Source organism: Piliocolobus tephrosceles, chromosome 21 (genome assembly GCF_002776525.5).
Source record: "Piliocolobus tephrosceles isolate RC106 chromosome 21, ASM277652v3, whole genome shotgun sequence".
NCBI lineage: Eukaryota > Metazoa > Chordata > Mammalia > Primates > Cercopithecidae > Piliocolobus > Piliocolobus tephrosceles.
Genome location: NC_045454.1, coordinates 15,994,422 through 16,013,978, shown reverse-complemented (window position 1 = coordinate 16,013,978; position 19,557 = coordinate 15,994,422). Strand labels below are relative to the sequence as shown.

General features: G+C 48.3%; 2 protein-coding genes across 3 annotated transcripts in view; one reads left to right on the top strand and one right to left on the bottom strand.

Moving 5' to 3' along the window:
• Positions 1-7,013: 7,013 nt before the first annotated feature.
• LYPD4 (LY6/PLAUR domain containing 4) lies at positions 7,014-14,595 on the bottom strand. 2 transcript variants are annotated; one of them, XM_023229436.2, is made up of 5 exons: positions 13,519-13,668; positions 9,546-9,616; positions 9,218-9,443; positions 8,000-8,326; positions 7,014-7,285 (listed from the first exon to the last, which is right to left on the bottom strand). In XM_023229436.2, the coding sequence occupies exons 3-5, from the start codon at positions 9,321-9,323 to the stop codon at positions 7,083-7,085; spliced, it is 636 nt and encodes a 211-aa protein (XP_023085204.1). In that variant the 5' UTR covers positions 9,324-9,443; positions 9,546-9,616; positions 13,519-13,668; the 3' UTR covers positions 7,014-7,082. The 2 variants fall into 2 exon arrangements, with proteins under 2 accessions (XP_023085204.1, XP_023085203.1); XM_023229435.3 differs by lacking the exon at positions 9,546-9,616 and adding an exon at positions 8,919-9,062 and having other exon boundaries at positions 7,016-7,285; positions 9,257-9,443; positions 13,519-14,595.
• A 360-nt stretch (positions 14,596-14,955) lies between these two features.
• The window catches only part of DMRTC2 (DMRT like family C2), an 8,041-nt gene continuing 3,439 nt past the window's right edge, over positions 14,956-19,557 (top strand). Inside the window, exons 1-6 of the mRNA XM_023229407.3 lie at positions 14,956-15,015; positions 17,344-17,571; positions 17,655-17,800; positions 18,372-18,448; positions 18,715-18,895; positions 19,050-19,176. Of these exons, the coding sequence (XP_023085175.2) occupies positions 17,348-17,571; positions 17,655-17,800; positions 18,372-18,448; positions 18,715-18,895; positions 19,050-19,176 (755 nt within the window). The 5' untranslated portion in view covers positions 14,956-15,015; positions 17,344-17,347. The remainder of the gene's footprint in view (positions 15,016-17,343; positions 17,572-17,654; positions 17,801-18,371; positions 18,449-18,714; positions 18,896-19,049; positions 19,177-19,557) is intronic.

Sequence of the window (19,557 nt, the reverse complement as noted above, 5' to 3'; positions counted from 1 at the left end):
AAACAACTGATAAGCGCCTGAGAAGCCATTTTGAGCAATGGAGAATGCTCACGGACTGTGTGGTAATGAGAGATCCAAACAGCAAGCGTTCCAGGAGCTTCGGGTTTGTCATGTATGCCACTGTGAAGGAGGCGGATGCACCATGAATGCAAGGCCACACAAGGTGGATGGAAGAGTTGTACCAAAGAGAGCTGTCTCAAGAGAAGATTCTCAAAGACCAGGTGCCCATTTAACTGTAAAAAATATATTTGTTGGTGGCATTAAAGAAGACACTGAAGGCCGGGTGCGGTGGCTCACGCCTGTAATCCCAGCACTTTGGGAGGCCGAGGTGGGCGAATCACCCGAGGTCAGGAGTTCGAGACCAGCCTGACCAACATGAGAAACACCATCTCTTGAAACACCATCTCTGAAAATGCACAATTAGCTGGGTGTGGTGGCGCATACCTCTAATCCCAGCTACTTGGGAGGCTGAGGCAGGAGAATCGCTTGATCCTGGGAGGCAGAGGTTGCGGTGAGCCAAGATTGCACCATTGCACTCCAGCCTGGATGACGGAGTGAGACTCCATCTAAAAAAAAAAAAAAAAGAAAAGGAGGAAGACACTAAAGAACATCACCTAAGAGATTATTTTGAACAGTATGGAAAAATTGAAGTGATTGAAACCATGACTGACCAAGGCAGTGGCAAGAAAAGGGGCTTTGCCTTTGTAACCTTTGATGACTATGACTCCGTGGATAAGATTATCATTCAGAAATACCATACTATGAATGGTCACAACTGTGAAATTAGAAAAGCCCCATCAAAGCAAGAGATGCCTAGTGCTTCATCCAGCCAAAGATATTGAAGCAGTTCTGGAAACTTTGGTGGTGGTCATGGAGGTGGTTTTGGTGGGAATGACAACTTTGGTCACGGAGGAAACTTCAGTGGTCATGGTAGCTTTGGTGGCAGCTGTGTTGGTGGTGGACGTGGTGGCAGTTGGGATGGCTATAATGGATTTTGTAATGATGGAAGCAACTTTGGAGGTAGTGGAAGCTACAATGGTTTTGGCAATTACAACAATCAGTCTTCAAATTTTGGATCCATGAAGAGAGGAAACTTTGGAGGCAGAAGCTCTGGCCCCTATAGTGGTGGAGGCCAATATTTGCCAAACCACGAAACCAAGATGGCTAAGGCAGTTCCAGTAGCAGCAGTAGCTATGGCAGTGCCAGAAATTTTTAATTAGGAAACAAAGCTTAGCAGGAGAGGAGAGCCAGAGAAGTGACAGGGAAGCTACGGGTTACAACAGATTTGTGAACTCAGCCAAGCACAGGTGGCAGGACCTAGCTGCTACAAAGAAGACATGTTTTAGACAAATACTCATGTGTATGGGCAAAAAACTTGAGGACTGTATTTGCAACTAATTGCATAATGGGTTATTTTAGTCTCTCTTCTGTGGAAAGTGTAAAGCATTCCAACAAAGGGTTTTAATGTCAATTTTTTTTTTTTTTTGCATCCATGCTGTTGATTGCTAAATGTAATAGTCTGTGATGCTGAATAAATGTCTTTTAAAAAAAAAAAAAAAAAAAGAAATCTATAAGTGGAAGAAGGCATGAGGGAGCTTCTAGGGTGCTAGGGAGGTTTTGTTTCCTGATCTAGCTACTATTTACATGGGTGTGTTCAATTTTTGAAAAGGCATCCAACAATACATTTGTAATTTATGCACTTTTCTATATAAAATGTATCCATTTTTAAGTATTTAAAGTACATATTACTTGCCATATTAAGAGAATAAAGGGAAAACTCGTGACTATCTCAATACACGCAGAAAAATCATGTAATATTTCCTGAGCTGGGTGTGGGGGCTAATGACTATAATTCCAGCATTTGGGGAGTCTGAGGCAGGAGGACTGCTTGAGGCCAAAAGTTTGAGACCAGCCTGGGCAACATAGCAAGACCCTGTCTCTACAAAAAAAAAAAATCCAAAAAACAACTAATAACTTTTGCCATCCATTTCTTAAAAATATTATACTAGGATAGAAGAGAACTTCCTTATTCTGCTAAAGCACACCTACACCCCAACCCCCAAAAAAGAAATAAAAAAAAACCCAAAAAAATCATTGTTAATAGGAAAATGGCAGCATTCCACTGAAAATCAAGGATAATCCAAGAGGGCCAAGCACAGTGGTTCATGCCTATAATCCCAACACTTTGGGAGGCTGAGGTAAGCGGATCACTTAAGGTCAGAAGTTCAAGACATGCCTGGCCAACATGGCGAAACCTCATTGCTACTAAAAATGCAAAAATTAAGGCCGGGTGTGATGTCTCATGCATGTAATCCCAGCACTTTGGGAGGCCAAGGTGGGCGGATCACTTGAGGTCAGGAGTTCGAGACCAGCCCAGCCAACATGGTGAAACCCCGTCTCTACTAAAAATACAAAAATCAGCCGGGCATGGTGGCACACACCTGTAATCCTAGCTACTCGGGAGACTGAGACACAAGAATTGTTGGAACCCAGGAGGCAGAGGCTGCAGTGAGCCAAGATTGTGCTACTGTGCTCCAGCCTGGGCGACAGAGTGAGACTCCATCTTAAATAAATAAATAAATAAATAAATAAATAAATAAATAAATAGAAATTAGCCAGGTATGGTGGCAGGTGCCTGTAGTCCCAGGTACTTAGGAGGCTGAGGCATAGGAATTGTTTGAACTCAGAAGGCAGAGGCTGCAGTGAGCTGAGATCACACCATTGCACTCCAGCCTGGGCAACAGACAGACTCTGTCTCAAAAAAAATAAACAAATAAATAAGTAAAATAAAATAAAATAATTCAAGGGGTGGGCCAGGCACATGTAATCTCAGTACTTTGGGAGGCCAAGGCAGGAGAATCACTTGAGAACAAGCGTTCAAGACCAGCCTGGGTAACATAGCAAGATATCAGCTCTACAAAATATATTTTTTGAAAAAAGAATAATCCAAGGATGCCCAGCATTGTCAGTATTGTACTGGGATGGCCCAGCCAACACAGATCAGCTGTCAGTACTTTTTTTTTTTAATTTTTAGAAACAGGTCCTTGCTCTGTCACCCATGCTGGAATGCACTGGCGTGATCATAGCTCCTCTCACCTCAGCCTCCCGAATAGCTGGGAGTACAGGTATACACCACCACATTGAGCTAATTTTCATTTTTTTACAGGTGTAAGCCACCACCCCTGGCCAGCTGTTGTTATTAACCGGTTATTATTATCTGCCCAGAAAACCCCAATAAAGCCTACAAACAAATTATTAGAAGTTATAAAAGAATCTAGAAAGATGCCTGACTTTAAGATCAATATACCGTACAAAAATCGTGACCAGGCATGGTGGCTTACGCCTGTAATCCTAGCATTCTAGGAAGCCAAAGTGTGTGGATTACCTGAGCTCAGGAGTTGGAAACCAGCCTAGTCAACATGGGAAAACCCCATCTCTACTAAAATACAAAAAATTAGCCAGGCATGATGGCTTGTGCCTGTAGTCCAGCTGCTAGGAAGGCTGAGGCATGAGAATTGCTTGAACCTGGGAAGCAGAGGTTGCAGTGAGCCAAGATCATGCCACTGCACTCCAGCCTAGGTGACAGAGTGAGACTCTGTCTCAAAAAAAAAAAAATTACATGTCTATAAGTTAGAAACAAATAGAAAATACAACTTTTAAGAGACACCATTTATAATAACAATAAATACTATAGATTATTTTAGACTAAATATAACAAAAGTTGTGCCAAATCCTAATACAGAAAACTTTTTACCTTTATTGAAAAATATTAAAGACCTTAAAAATTTGAGAGACAGGCCAGGCGCAGTGGCTCATGCCTGTAATCCCAGCACTTTGGGAGGCCTAGGTAGGCGGATCACCTGAGGTCGGCAGTTCGAGAACAGCCTGACCAACATGCCGAAACCCTGGCTCTACTAAAAATACAAAATTCACCAGGGGTGGTGGCACATGCCTGTAATCCCAGCTACTCGGGAGGCTGAGGCAGGAGAATCGCTTGAACCCAGGAGGCGGAGGTTGCAGTGAGCCAAGACCTTGCCATTACACTCCAGCCTGGGCAACAAGAGGGAAACTCTGCCTCCAAAAAAAAAAAAAAAAAAAAAAAAATACCACAAGGAATGAAGACAAATAATCTAACAAAGAGTTAGTATACAATATATAAAATGTAAAAGAAAGCCTACATATCAAGAAGAAAAAGATAAACAACCCTATAGCATAATAAGAGCCCCCACCAAAATGGCATTTTACAAAAGCAGCACAGTCAATGCATACATGAAAAGATGCTCAACCTACTTAGTAACCAGAGAAATACAAATTCAGACCATACTGAGATATCATTTCATACCCAACAGAGTGGCAAAAATGTTTAAGTGTGAAAAGTTGAAGGGCATGTATATCAACAAAAATTCTTTACTCTTTCACCAGTAATGTATAACTTTTACAACCATTTTGGAAAACAATTTGGCATTTACTCCCAAAGCTGAACAAACTCTACAGCAAGCTATTGTACTCCTAGGTGTATACCTATGAGAATCTCTTACGCATATGTACAAGACATGTACAAGAGGACATGCATAAGAATATTCATAGCAGCAATAGCCAGGGTATCCAAAACCTGGGGAAAAAATCCACACACAATTGACAAAGAATAGAACAGTTGTGATACAATAGCACGGTAGGATGTAATACAACAGTGAAAATGGAAGAACAGAGTACCACACAAGAACATGGGTGAATGTTAGAAACTTAATGACGGTTGTTTAAAAGCAAGTTCCAAGCCTGGGCAACATAGCAAGACCTTGTCTCTACTAAAAATTTAAAAGATTAGTGAAGTGTGGTGGCACATGCATGTAGTCCCAGCTACTCGGGAGGCTGAAGTGAGAGGATCACTTGAACCTGGGAAGTCAAGGCTGCAGTGAGCCATGATCCTGCCACTAAGTTCCAGCCTCGGTGATACAGCAAGACCCTGTCTCAAAAAATAACAATAATAAAAATAAAAAGCAAGTTCCAGAACACTATATATGATACCATTTTTACAGAACTCAAAGCCAGGCAAATCTAAACAATATTTATTGTTTAAGTGTATAATACATACATGATCAATGTATATAAAAATCCAATCCAAGTCAAACTAAATAAAATATTGCCTCCTTGTGGGAGGAGGCAAAGGAGTGGATGGGGAAAAGAACACAGGTAAAAAGCAAGTTACTCCTAATGCTCCATTTCTTGGGCTAGGTGATGAGTCCTTGGGGTTTGTTAAATCACACTCTCTATCCAATATTTTTGTTACATATAACCCTTTGTATGTAGTAAATATGTCCTGTCCCTGGTATCAGGATTAAGCCATCCATTTGGGACACCTAGGACACCATTTCCTTTGACTTGTCAATTCCCTTTGAAGGTCACTATGTCTTCAACCACCTTGGCTAGTGGGTTGAAGACAATCTGTGAAAGTGTGCCTTGGCCCACCCAGGCCTCAGCTCAGCCTTCTAAAACTAATAGGCCCGTTGGTCAGATGTTAGGAAGAGGTGGGCGAAGTCTGCTGATAAAACTCATCTACTAAAACCTCCCTCTGTGACCTAAAGCCTCTTGTCATAGGCTCGCTGGTCTCCGCCCAGACCTGTCCCACTTGCTGTGACTATTCTGGCTTCCTAACCACCCCTTCCAGAACCTAGATTGGTCATGGGGATCATGGAGGTCCATGGTAACCAAAACCTCATGCCAGTTCCACTTCTGAGGCCAGGTGCAGGCACCTGTTCTTCAGACCCCACTTGCTCAAGCTACAACAAAGGTGGGCTTCGTGGCCTTGAGGAGTTAAGCCTGTGTCCTCCCCTGTAAAATGCAAATACAGAAGTGACGACATCTATTTAATAAGGTTGTAGTAAGGATGAATGAGGTAATGCACAGAAAATGCCTAACCCACAGTAAAGGTACCCTAAGTCGCCGCCTTTAAACCTCACAAGATAGTAGGAAAAATAAACTGAGTTCCCACACATAAATGGCCTGACACAGAGACTCTCTATTCCCTACTTCCCACCTCTAAACACACAAACTCACACACACACACACTCACACACTCATTAAAAGGCATGAAGTTGCAGGGTGAGTGTATCTGCTGCCCCCTTACGGCCAGAGACAAGAATCACACTGTTCTCCTTTCCTAGGAGCCCAGAACCTGAACTCCGGGTGAAAAACAACCACACTAGCCCTGCTCTTTCCTCTCTCTTCCATATTTTCCAACTTACCAAAAAAAAAAAAAAAAAAAAAAAAAACTACTGAGCAGATAAAATAATCTCAGTTCTCCAATCTCTCAATGAAATTCCCTCAGCAGGGACAGAAATTTGCAGGGGAGGTAAGGGAGATGCTACTTTGAGCAGGTTTCACCTCCTCGAGCCAGTTTCTTCTTTGCAAAATAGAGATAAAAGCTGCCTCACTGAGGTCTTGTGAGGATTAAATGATATCCTGTATGTAAAACACTAGCACAGATACTAGCACAGTGTCTGGCATACAGAGTAGATACTCAGTAAGCAATCCCAGATAATAATCACCCTGGTGGCCAAACACAGTAGCTCCCATGTGAAATCCCAGCTACTGGGGAGGCTGAGGCAGGAGGATCACTTGAGGCCAAAGATTCAAGACCGGACCAGGCAACATAGTGAGACAGACCCCCATCTGAAAAAAAGGAAACAAAAAAAAAGAAGAACTGGCCTGAGGAGACTCTTCTCTAACTCATAAGACCCTTTCTTTTAAAGAGGAGGAAACTGAGGCCAATAAAAAGGGAGAGATTTGGCCAGGGTCTCAGAAATCAGACCCTGATCAGTAGCTGAACCCAGGCTGCAGCTCAAGCCTCCAGAGGAAGGGGAAGGAGAAAAGGAATATTTCAGCTCCCCTAGTTGCTGGGCAGGACACTGTCACTTTGCCAGGCTCCTCTTCCTGGGTCCCCACCTCCCTGGACATGCTTGGCCTTCCTCACACCTTCCTCACCTCTGCACTCTCATGGACCACAGGACAACGCAGAAAGGGAACTCTGCTATTTTATTTGTTATGTGAAAGAGTCTGGGTGCTTGTCGGGTGCAGCTAGATGGTCAGTCCCTGAAGGCAAACAGGAGGCCTAAGAGGACACCCCAAGCAGGACCTTGCCTGGAGGATGCTGCATCAACAATCTGAGACTTCTCTAAGATGTTGAGGACCTCGGTCACTTTGATGCTCCCAATATGATGAAAATCCGCTAAAAGCCGGTTATGTTCACGAGCACAGCCCATGAGGAGGAAGGTAGTATTGAGAAACCCTGTAAGGAAGAGAGGGAGAAGTCAGGAACACTTTCAAGACTCAAGAGCCCTGCCTTCAGCCAGGCGCAGTGGCTCACCCCTGTAATCCCAGCACTTTGGGAGGCCAAGGCAGGTGGATCACTTGAGGACTTGAAGCCAGGAGGTCGAGACTAGCCTGGCCAACATGGCAAAACCCCATCTCCCTTATAAATATAAAAATTAGCCAGGCATGGTGGCACATGCCTAGAATCCCAGCTACTTATGAGGCTGGGGTATGAGAATCACTTGAACCTGGGAGGCAGAGGTTGCAGTGAGCCGAGATCGGACCACTGCACTCCAGTCTGGGTGACAGAGCAAGATTCCATCTCAGAAAGAAAGAGAGAGAGAAAGAAAGAGAGAGAGAGAGAAAGAAAGAAAGGAAGGAAGGAAGGAAGGAAGGAAGGAAGGAAGGAAGGAAGGAAGGAAGGAAGGAAGGAGGGAGGGAGGGAGGGAGGGAGGGAGGGAGGGAGGGACCCCTGCCTTCTTCCCAGAGGCCCCTCACAAACCAGAACACCTGCTCTCCCATCAGAGACTTAGGCACCAGGCGCCTTCCCCTTCTTCCTTGGAATTCATGCGCCCTGTCCCTTGCAACCCCAATCCCATCTCCGGATCCCACCAGCCTCTCTGAGATGTGAAGGTGCTGGACAGCACCTGGCAGAGTAGGCATTTGATGAACAAAATTCCTCTCCTCTCACCTGCCTGAAGTTTTAAGGTGGAACTGTAACACGTAGAGGCAGCCAAAGGGCAAGAATTAGTGGTGACAAAATTTGGGAGGCAATCCTCTGTGTGCTCGCCCACACAGGTCGGGCAGCTACGGGAAGCAGATATGATAGACTTAGGAGCGCTGGCCTTGAGTTTCACAAAAGGCTCCAAACTGGTGAGGTTGTTGCAGAGATAAGACCGGCAGACGCGACTGTAGGAGGCAATGGACACTCCGGGTGGGGAGACAAGGTAGGAGATTTGCGCGGGGTAAGATGAAAATGAGCTGCAGCCTTTAAAGCCCACAACTCCCCTTGCAGTCCCTGAGGAGCAGAGGATTGAGAGAGCTGGGCTCAGTGTCACTGGCCTCACCCAGAGTCCTCCCTCCCCCCAGCTCTTTCTGCACCCATCCTGCCTGTCACAATCTTTGCCTCCCTCCCCAACCCGTGTCCACTCAGTGCAGCTGCACAGGGTTCAGATGCTGGGGTCTCCATCTGGATCTCCTCATTCTTCCTGTGCAGGACCACCCCCACCCCCACTCCTCTCTCCCTTGTGCCCTCCTCCAGGGATCTGTCCACCTCCATTCTACCCACTTATCCAGCCCACACCACAACCAGTGGAGCTGTGCTCCTCTCCTGCCAGTGTCTGACATTATCCAGAACATACATAATGGCCAGGCACAGGGGCCTGTAATCCTGACACTTTGGGAGGCCAAGGTGTGCAGATCACTTGAGCTCAGGAGTTTGAGACCAGCCTGGGCAACATAGTAAGACTCCCCATCTCAAAAAAAAATGTGTTTATATATAGAGAGAGTAACTATGTGGAATTCCAGTCTAGAGTCCCTGGGTGCTGGGAGCGGAGCTGGGGGTCAGAAGAGCAAGCAAAAGGAAATGGATCAAACTTAACCTGCTTCACCTGTCTCAATGAACACTAGTGTCTCCTCGCAGCCCTCTTGCAGCTTACACACCATGTTCCTCATCAGAAGCCACTTCCAGTTATGGAAAGCAACAGCTCTGAATCTTGAAGCTGTTGCTTCATAGCACAAAAGAGCTCCAACCCCTAAAAAGAGAATGTTCTCCCAGTCATTGGCCCCTCACATTCCCTTCTGAGCCCTTGAACTGCTAACCAAGAGTTCAGTCCCCATAGGTCCTGTCCCCAGCGAAACCTAGATACCCAGCCCTCCTTCCACCAGTGACATGAAGCCAGCCTCCCACCTTTCTGGGTCTTATAGCATCCAGCCCCACAGGACATACGAGGCAGAGTGGAGATGGCCCCCAGAAGGCAGAACAGCTGCACAAGTCTCAAATGCTGGGGTCCCATGGTCCTGTGTCTGGGTCCTGGGTGCTAGAGGTCAGTCTGAAATCAGTTTCAGTCTGGATCCCAAGCTCAGTTCCCGTCAGTCCCCAAATTCTTTGTCCACTTGTCTCTGGGTCACTGTTTCTGGAGCAGAAAGTTGATTGCGTCAGCTTCTGGGACATAGGCTCCCTCAGACCTTCTGGATCACAGGTCTTCCCATCTCCGCTATCTGCCCTCCAGTCTAACCTGCACCACCCACCATGTTAGCTTCTCAAAGCAGACTCTCTCCCACTTATGTCCTCCCATTGGACAAGGTGCTGAGCAGAGAATCCTGGCCTATTGATAATGCAGGCTGTTCTCCAGCCAGAGGCAATGAGATCAGAGCAACAAATAGATGCTTCAAACTCGTGTGTGTGTGTAAGTTAACATATCACTAAATAACCCTTGGTTCAATATGGAAATTTAAAAGTATTTAGAACTGAGGTGAGGAGCGGTGGCTCACGCCTATAATCCCGTCACTTTGGGAGGCTGAGGCAGGCGGATCACCTGAGGTCAGGAGTCCAAGACCAGCCTGCCAACATGGTAAAACCCCATCTCTACTAAAAAATATAAATTAGCCAGGGGTGGTGGCACAAGCCTATATTGCCAGCTACTCAGGAGGCTGAAGCATGAGAATCGCTTGAACCCAGGAGGCGGGGGTTGCAGTGAACCGAGATTGCGCCACTGCACTCCAGCCTGGGCAACAGACAGGGACTCCATTTAAAAAAAAAAGTACTGGCCGGGCGCAGTGGCTCAAGCCTGTAATCCCAGCACTTTGGGAGGCCGAGACGGGCGGATCACGAGGTCAGGAGATCAAGACCATCCTAGCTAACACGGTGAAACCCCGTCTCTACTAAAAAAATACAAAAATCTAGCCGGGCGAGGTGGCAGGTGCCTGTAGTCCCAGCTACTCGGGAGGCTGAGGCGGGAGAATGGTGTAAACCTGGGAGGCGGAGCTTGCAGTGAGCTGAGATCCGGCCACTGCACTCCAGCCTGGGCGACAGAGTCAGCAGACTCCGTCTCAAAAAAAAAAAAAAAAAAAGTACTTAGAACTTAATAATAATAAACATACTACATAACACACACATTCACACACAGACACACACACAGACACACACACACATAAGTGCATGTCAAATCTGCTGAAAACTGAGTAAGGTCTGAAGTCTAGTTAAAGAGTACTATACACCAGCCCAGGCATCACGACAAAACACCATCTCTACAAAATATACAAAGATTAGCCAGGCATGGTGGCATGCACCTGTGGTCCCAGCCACTTGGGAGGCTGAGGTGGGAGGATGACTTGAGCCCCGGGGATGGAGGTTGCAGTGAGTAGAGATTGTACAAACAGTATTGTACAAATGTCAATTTCCTGCTCGTATATTATGGTTATATAAGATGCCCCTATAGGGAAGCTGGAGGAAGGATTCAAGGAACTCTATGTACCACTTTTGCAACTTCCTGTAAGCCAATAAACATTTCAAAATTAAAGGGTTTTTAAAATATATACATCAAAATTTGAGACACAGCTAATGCAGTATTTAGAAGTAAATTTACACTTTTAAATACATGTGTCAGGAAATATGAAGCATTAAAAAATAAATATGTTCACGAATTAGTTCAAGAAATTGTATAAGGAGCAAGAAAACAAATCTCTCCTACCCAAAAAAAAATGGAAATAAGGATAGCAGAAATCAATGAAACAGTAAACAACAACAAACATCATTACAAAAAAGATCAATTTTATGAAAAGATTGAGTTAGTTCCCTGGCAAATCTGATCAAGGGAGACAATGCAGGCCGGCACAGTGGCTCATGCCTCTCATCCCAGTGCTTTGGGAGGCCGAGCCAGGAGGATCCCTTGAGGTCAGGAGTTCAAGACCAGCCTGGGCAACACGGTGGCTCATGCCGGTAATTCCAGTGCTTTGGGAGGCTGAGCCAGGAGGATTGCTCGAGGTCAGTAGTTTGAGACCAGCCTGGGCAACACCCTGTCTATATCAAAAAAAAAAAAAAAAGTTTAAAAATTAGCCAAGTATGGAGGTGCCTGTAGTCCCAGCTACTCAGGAGGCTAATGTTGAAGGATCGCTTTAGCCTCAGATCACAAGGTCAGGAGTTCGAGACCAGCCTGGCCAACAAGGTGAAACACTGTCTCTACTAAAAATACAAAAATTAGCCAGGCATGGTGGTGCGTGCCTGTAGCCCCTGCTACTAGGGAGGCTGAGGTGGGAGGATCGCTTGAACCCGGAAGCTGGAGGTTGCAGTGAGCCGAGATCATGCCACTGCACTCCAGCCCAGGCAACAGAACAAGACCCTGTCTCAAAAAAAAAAAAAAAAAAACCAACCAACCAAACAAACAAAAACAGTGAAGAAATGCACAAACCCAACAATAACCAGAGACATGCAATCCCTCAAGTTGTACATCTATCATACTGCTAAGGATAAGAAAGAGGGGAAAAGTCAAGTGTTGGCAGGAATGTGGGGATAAAGCAACCTTTGGCCCCTGCTGCTCATGGGATTATTTGGAGGGTTGGGGAATAAGACACTATTTCTGGACTCTGAGAAACACAGGAGCTAAGAGTTCTGACCAGGATCTCGGGCCCAAAGCAGCATTGCAGGGGTCTGACACTACATGGTCAAATTGGGTTTATGAATACCCATTTCTAGTATACCCTACATAGGTATTTCAAAAATTTCCACCTTCATCTACAAAGGAACATGCACAATAATGGAGCATTTTCTGAGACAGGGTCTTGCTCTGTTGCCCAAGTTGGAGGGCAGTTGTGCTCACTGTAGTCCCCACCTGCCAGGCTCAAGCAATCCTCTCACATCAGCCACCCAAATAGCTGGGACTACAGGTGTGCGCCAACACACCCAGCTTTGTAGAGATGGGGTTTTTCCATGTTGCCCCAGCTGTTATCAAACTCCTGGGCTCAAGCAATCCACCCACCTAGGCCTCCCAAAGTGCTGGGATTACAGGCATGAGCTCCCGTGTCCAGCGAATGCAGCATTATTGTGGTGATGGTAGGTTGAGACAATGGGAGCTTCCCTCTCTGAGACCAAGTGAATGCAAAACATGCTGGGGATGTACACTATGGACTATCACACAGGAGTTGGAAGCAGTTGATTAGACGTACACAGGATGTGAGGCAGGGCGCAGTGGCTCACGCCTGTAATCCCAGCACTTTGGGAGGCTGAGGCGGGCCGATCACTTGAGGTCAGGAGTTCAAGACCAGCCTGGTCAACATGGCAAAACCCCGACTCTATTAAAAATACAAAAATTAGTCGAGTGTGATGGTGGGAGCCTATAATCCCAGCTACTCAAGAGGCTGTGGCAGCAGGAGAATCACTTGAACCCGGGAGGTGGAGGGTGCAGTGAGCCGAGATCACACCATCGCACCCCAGCCTGGGCAGTAAGAGTGAAACTCCATCTTAAAAAATAAAAAATGTACGCATGATGACAGAATGACAGAATGTATACATGGATAGATTGTAAAAGCAGAGTGCTGATTATTTTAAATAGTAGATAACAGTATCACTTGCATAAATTAAAAACTCAAACACAGGTTGGGTGTGGTGGTTCATGCCTGTGATCCCAGCACCTTGGGAGGCCGAGGCAGGCAGGTCACTTCAGGCCAGGAGTTTGGGGCCAGACTGGCCAATATGGGAAAACTCCATCTCTTAAACAAAAACAAAAACAAACAAAAAAAAAACACTACACGCATCCTGGGAGAACACACACACAAACCAAAGGATACATATTATTAACCACCTCAGAATGAAAACTGCCTATAAGAAGGTTAGGGAATGAAAGTGGGGAATTGGTGGAAAATAACAGTGTAGGAGGGGGTACAAAGATCATAGACCTTGGCCTCAGAGACCCAGGTTAGAATCTTTACCCCTTCCCTTACTAGCTGTACAATTTGTTGAACTCAGAGCCTACTACCTTGTTTATAAAATGGAGTATAATACATCTCATAGGGTCAATAAAATTATCATAAGTGTTAGGCAAATGCTAAGCTCTTTATAATTGTTAGTTACCCTGTTCCTCCACCACCATCCCTCCCTCCCACACCCACTTCCTCTTACTCTCTCTCCACTACCTAAAGGATCAAGTTCATCCTCTTTAGCTGGCCTTTAAGCCTCCCCCGACGCCACCCCACCCCAGATCAGCGCCACCCAACCTTTCCAATTTTATCTAGGACAGCTCCCCTGCCCAGCAGTCCAGCTAGAGGTCACGTCGGCCACCCTTTTCTGTCTGCAATGCCTCAGACACACGTGCTCTGTAATCCAGAAATCTGTGGCCAAGAAAGGTGCTAAGACCCACAGAAAAGCTGGGACACAGGAAAGAGAAAGGAAGGCTGACAAAGGATCTCACAGCGGCGGGGACTAGGCCAATCAGAGAATATGGCACACGCCAGCCTGAGATGCAGAACAACTGGACCCAACGAGCTGAGTACAAGTGGAGACGCAACCAGAAAAGACTGAAATGAAATTCTCAAGCAAAAAAAAAAAAAAAAAAAAAAAAGAATGGAGCAGTAGTCAAGAGGGGATGCCACCCCTACAAAAGACAAACAAATTGATGGAATGGAACCTTGCAGTGAGACAGAGGACCAGCAGAGAGAGGGAGGCGTAGGAAAATGAGGAGTGGGGCACAAAGGCGGGGTTCTCAAGGAGAAGAGGAGTCGCTCTCAGAGGGCGGAAAAAGGGACACAGAGCGGTCTGCACAGAGAAAAGGGGCCAAGGCAGAGAAGATGGCGGATGGCGTGAGACAGAGCTCACAGAGATACCCAGAGAAGGCGACGATTACACAGAGAAGCCTCCCAGAGGGGTGAACTCTAGAGGAGGATGAACACGGAGGGTGGAGCCAGCCGGAAATTCAGAAAAACTAGAGGCGTCCCGGGTAGCGAAGGAAGCGGGGAAGGGGCCAGGCTATCAGGGAATGAAGCACGGGAGAAAACAGGTCCGAGAGAAAGGGTAAATCAGAGATTAGGAAAATCACAACCGACACAAAGGCAGCTTGGGAGACACAAGGAAAGGGGTGCAATCTGAGGAAGGAGGGCCCGCTAAGCAAGCAGGGAAATCACAGGGCTGGGAGAGAACGCATAAAAGAAGGGTAGCTCAGGAGTTGTGGGGCACCGGAAGAGAAATAATAGAAAACGCGGGCGTCCACGCAGCAAAAACAAGCCACTCGCGAAGTCGAGGTAGAAGGCAAGCGAAAGCCAGAAGCGAGGCTACCCGTGGGCAGACCGGGCTTAGTCAACGCCCCGGGGGCGGGGCCAGGTGGGCCGTTCCTGGGGGGCGGGGCCAGCCTCAGTCTAAGAGTGGGGGTACTCGACGCCCCATTGGCCACCTGCCTTGAAAGAGGAAAGACAGTCTGGCCAGGCAGGACGCACGGAGGGAGGGGCAGGGGTGGCGCGAGGCTCAACTCGAAGCGCTATTGGCAGGACTGATAGACTTGCGCGCCAAGAAGCTGGCAGAAGGGAAGGGGCGGGACATCAGTTCAGGATCTCAAACCGCATTGGTCGTCCGCCTGGGCGGACAGAGGCGATGCTTGAAGTTCATTGGTCCTTGTGAGACAGGGCAAGAAAAGCAGCGCGAGCGTGGCCGTTCCTCTGGCCACTTTCTCTCAGTGACCTTGGGCGTCTTCTTGACTGAATCTGACTCCATTGGAGGCTGTGGTAACCGTGAACCAGCTGCACGAACACGGCCCCTCCTGCCTTTCCATCCTCCTCCCTGTTAGCTGGACTCCCTACCCCAGGCATCCCCTCGCCTCCCCCTCGCGCCCCTCCCGCCCTCGCGCCCCCTCTCCCCTTCCCCGCGCCCCCTCTCCCCTTCCGCGCCTCGCGGGCCCCTTGGCGCGTTCCCCGTGCTGCACTCGCTCCGTGCGGCACGGGAAGGGGGGAGGGGGGAATGCATGAAATTAATTGTTAGGAGTGGGCACAGGGGCAGGAAGTGCTGGACACAGCAACTGCACGGGTTTACGCAAAAACTTGAATAATGTGTGGGCGCAAGAGAGACATTAGTGCCCCGAGGAGAAGGTTTTTGGCCAAGATCAGGGCCTAGCACATGACAGGGGCTCAGTAACGATTTGTGGAATGAATGAAGGAGTGAAGGAAAATAACTTGAAAGTGGGGCAGGTGGCGGGTGCGGTGGCTCACACCTGTAATCCCAACACTTTGGGAGGCCGAAGCAGGCAGGTCACTTGAGGTCAGGAATTCAAGACCAGCCTGGCCAACATGGTGAAACCCTGTCTCTACTAAAAATACAAAAATTAGACGGGCATGGTGGCACAGGCCTGTAATCCCAGATACTCGGGAGGCTGAGGCAGAATTGCTTGAACCCAGGAGGCGGAGATTGCAGTGAGCCGGGATCGCACCACTGCACACCAGCCTGGGCTACAGAGCGAGACTCCATCTCAAAACAAAAAAAAGAAAGAAAGTGGGACAAGGGAGCCGAGCGCAGTGGCGCCAGCCTGTGGTCCCAGCTACTCGGGAGGCTGCAGCGGGAGGATTGCTTGAGCTCAGGAGGTGGAGGCCGCAGTGAGCCATGATCGTGCCACAGCGCTCCAGCCTGGGCAATAGAGCGAGACCCTGTCAATAAAAAAAAAAGAAAGTGGAGCAGGGAATCCATGAGAAGAATGTAATTATTGGGGGTGTAAGAGAGGGTTCTGATTTAAAGGGGTACAAGAACAAAATAAGACTGAAGGAATGCAAGGAGGCAGTTGCTTTGCAGGGCATAGATGAAACTAAGAATTGAAATTGAACTAAGAATTGAAAGGGGCATAAAACTACTGGTAGGCATTGGATAAATGCATGACAGTGGGGTGAGCATTATTGAAGAGGATGCCAGGAAACACTGTTGGGATGGAACAGGGTGCTTGTGAAAAGGGAGTGTAGGACTCGCTGAAGCGGTATGGAAGGACATGAGTAGGCCAGAACATGGGATGTGTGTGTGGGTGGGAAGGTGTTTGGGTTGAAAGAAAAGAATGTTTGAACTGAAAGAATAAAGAAGGCCAGGCACAGCAGCTCATGCCTGTAATCCTAGCACTGTGGGAGGCCAAGGCAGGAGGATCGCTTGAGCCCAGGAGTTCGAGACCAGCCTGAGAAACATAGTGAGACCTTGTCTCTATAAAAATAAAAATAAACACTTTTTTTAAAAAAAAAATTTTTTGAGACGGAATCTCGCTCTGTCACTGAGGCTAGAGTGCAGTGGTATGATCACAGCTCACTGCCAGCTCCTCCTCCCAGGTTCACGCCATTCTCCTGCCTCAGCCTCCCAAGTAGCTGGGACTACAGGCGCCCACTGCCACGCCTGGCTAAGTTTTTGTATTTTTAGTAGAGATGGGGTTTCACCGTGTTATCCAGGATAGTCTCGATCTCCTGACCTCGTGATCCACCTGCCTCAGCCTCCCAAAGTGCTGGGTGTACAGGCTTGAGCCACCACTCCCAGCCTAAAAAGTTTTTAATTTAAAAAAAGGGGGGGTGAGTGCAGTGGCTCATGGCTGTAATTCCAGCACTTTGGGAGGCCGAGACAGGCAGATCACTTGAGACCAGGAATTCAAGACTGGCCTGGCCAACATGGTGAAACACTATCCCTACTAAACATACAAAAAAAAAAAAAAAATAGCCAGACATGGTGGCTCATGCCTGTAATCCCAGCTACTCAGGAGGCTGAGGCAGGAGGATCACTTGAACCTGGGAGGTGGAGGTTGCAGCGAGCCAAGATGGTGCCACTGCACTCCAGCCTGGGAGACAGAGCGAGACTCCATCTAAAAAAAAAAAAAAAAAGAAAGAACACAGAAGAGGAAGAGGAGAGGGGTTTCTGAAGAAGGAAGATACCTGAGAAAGGTCATGGGGTAAAGAGGGGAGAAAGCTGGGGAAGAAGCCAGGATCAGGGCGAGGTCTAAAGAGGGGCAGGATGGAGACCTGCAGGTGTGGTCTCCAGGGCAGGAGGGTTGTTAGGGGCAGGCCCACCTGGCTATGCTCACCCTCCACTCCTACCCCTAGATCCATGGAACCCAGTGACATGCCTGCTGGCTACCACTGCCCCTCAGACTCTGCCCCCCGGGATGAGACCAGAGACCCCCAGGGCACAGAGCTGATCCCCAGGAGAGCCATCAGCCGCTCTCCAACCTGCGCCCGCTGCCGCAACCACGGTGTCACCGCCTACCTCAAGGGTCACAAGCGCCTCTGCCTCTTCCAGGCTTGCGAGTGTCACAAATGTGTCCTCATCCTGTGAGTATGAGGTCTGGGAGGGGAGGAGGATGGGCCTCCTCCAAAGGGTGACTGACCTTTAACTCACAACTCCCCACTTTTAGGGAGCGCCGCAGGGTCATGGCTGCCCAGGTGGCCTTGCGTAGGCAGCAGGAGGCACAGCTAAAGAAGCACCTGATGAGGAGAGGGGAAGCCTCTCCCAAAGCTCCCAACCACTTCAGAAAGGGAACCGCTCGACCACACGTCCCCTGTGAGTGTCTCTGACCAGCGACGGGGCAGGGGTTTGGGTGTAGGAGGCAGATGTGGGAAAAAGAGTCCCAGCCCTGTTGCTGAATTGGTGTGCAACCTTGAACTAAGGGTTTCTACTCCCTCAGCCTCAGCTGCCCCAGCGTTGAGAGAATGCAGCAAGTTCTGTGGGTCAAAAATGGGCTAGAGGCCAGGCGCAGTGGCTCACGCCTGTAATCCCAGCACTTTGGGAGGCTAAGGCAGGCAGACCACGAGGTCAAGAGATCGAGACCATCCTGGCCAATATGGTGAAACCCCGTCTCTACTAAAAATACAAAACTTAGCTGGGCTTGGTGGTGCACGCCTGTAGTCCCAGCTACTCAGGAGGCTGAAGCAGGAGAATCACTTGAACCTGGGAGGTGGAAGTTGTAGTGAACCAAGATCGCGCCACTGCACTCCAGCCTGGGCAGCAGAGCAAGACTCTATCTCAAAAAAAAATAAAAGGGCTAAATGGGGAAGATGAGAACTGTCTGGGGTTGGGGTAGGATAGGAGTCAGGAGAAAGGGCTTATTAGAGCTCTCCCTGGTCCTTGACAGCTGGAAAGGAGAATATAGCACCCCAGCCTCAGAGCCCCCATGGGGCAGTCCTGCTGGCACCAACACCTCCTGGGAAGGTAAGGAGAGGCTGGGGCCTGAGAAAGTGTCCCCCACCCAAGTTCCTACCCAGACCCTTTCTTCTGTGCCCTCAACACCTGGGCTCTAGCCCCAGCCCTAGTTTGCTGTGTAATCTGGTCAAATCACTGTTCTTCTCTAGGCAAAATGAGGGGAAAATGAGGGCCTCCCAGCTCTAAAGTTTTGGGGTTCTGCCCACATCCCAGAATACACTCAATCCTTCTTCAGCCTTGTACTCAACTCCGGTGTGTGCCCTCTGCCCCTGCAGAACTCCTGTGGGCCTCTGCTGCTCAGCCGCCCCCCAGAAGCCTTGCCCTTGTCCTGGACTCCAGTGCCTCCTGGCCCTTGGGTTCCTGGACACTGGCTGCCTCCAGGCCTCTCCATGCCACCACCAGTGGTGTGCCGCTTGCTGTACCAAGAACCTGCTCTCTCTCTGCCTCCCTTCCCTGGTAAGATGATAATTCAACATTCATTCAACAGATATTTGAGTGCCAATCTGCCACATATTGGAGAGGGAAGAGGAAGAAAGCACACATCGGGAGAGGGAGGAAAGAAACTATGACCTTGACCCCTATACACTCTGCATTCTTTTATTCTCATTAGGCTTTGACCCTGGCACCTCCCTCCAGCTGCCCACTCATGGGCCCTTCACCACCTGCCCAGGATCTCACCCAGTACTGACAGCTCCTCTTTCTGGAGAGCCCCAAGGGCCCCCTAGCCAACCCCGCACGTGAGTAGGGAGAGAAGGATGTGTATCATGAACCTAAGCCTGTGCTGTGTCCAACCACAGTGCTGATGTCCAACCACAGTGGATAATAAAGATGAAAAGGTCTCTGACTAATAGGCAAGGCAGAGCTCTCCTAGTACTACCATTTCCTAGCTGTGATGCTTTGGACAATTATCTTTACCTCTCTGAGCCTGTTTTTCTATCAGTAAATTGGAGACACTATTACTTACCTCTCTGGTTGTTGTAAGAATTAGCAGTAATGGGCCGGGCGCGGTGGCTCAAGCCTGTAATCCCAGCACTTTGGGAGTCCGAGACGGGCAGATCACGAGGTCAGGAGATCGAGACCATCCTGGCTAACATGGTGAAACCCCGTCTCTACTAAAA